Genomic DNA, 337 nt, shown 5'->3' on the forward strand with positions numbered 1-337 from the left:
ACGAAATTCAACGCAGAACCAGCAATAAAAATGTCACAGAACGTTTAACCACTTACCAGGAATTCCAACGATTGCAAGAATGGGAAAGAGAATTTCCATCGGAAGTGCCTGTGTTCCCATTTTCAGGTGAAAGCAGAAGCATTCAAAATGAGGCAAAGCATTGAAAGGCACTTGACTTATATAGAAGCCAATCCTCTGGTGATGGAGTGAGCAGATCTCACTAAACACACTATTCCTAACAAACAAGTCACTGTGCAGCATTTAAAGTGAGCTCTGTGATCCAGAGAGAATCAGGGACAATGACTCCGAGCTTCCAGAGGCACTAATCTCTGAGAGA

General features: G+C 42.7%; 1 protein-coding gene across 1 annotated transcript in view; it reads right to left on the bottom strand.

Annotated features, from left to right (window-relative positions):
* Positions 1 to 120, bottom strand: part of LOC122547768 (probable G-protein coupled receptor 139) — a gene marked incomplete at its 3' end in the record, with an annotated part of 4,432 nt that extends 4,312 nt beyond the window's left edge. Inside the window, exon 1 of the mRNA XM_043686350.1 lies at positions 57 to 120. Coding sequence (XP_043542285.1) covers positions 57 to 120 — 64 coding nt within the window. The remainder of the gene's footprint in view (positions 1 to 56) is intronic.
* Positions 121 to 337: the final 217 nt, after the last annotated feature.

Source organism: Chiloscyllium plagiosum, unplaced genomic scaffold, assembly GCF_004010195.1.
Source record: "Chiloscyllium plagiosum isolate BGI_BamShark_2017 unplaced genomic scaffold, ASM401019v2 scaf_10145, whole genome shotgun sequence".
NCBI classification, from domain to species: Eukaryota; Metazoa; Chordata; class Chondrichthyes; order Orectolobiformes; family Hemiscylliidae; genus Chiloscyllium; species Chiloscyllium plagiosum.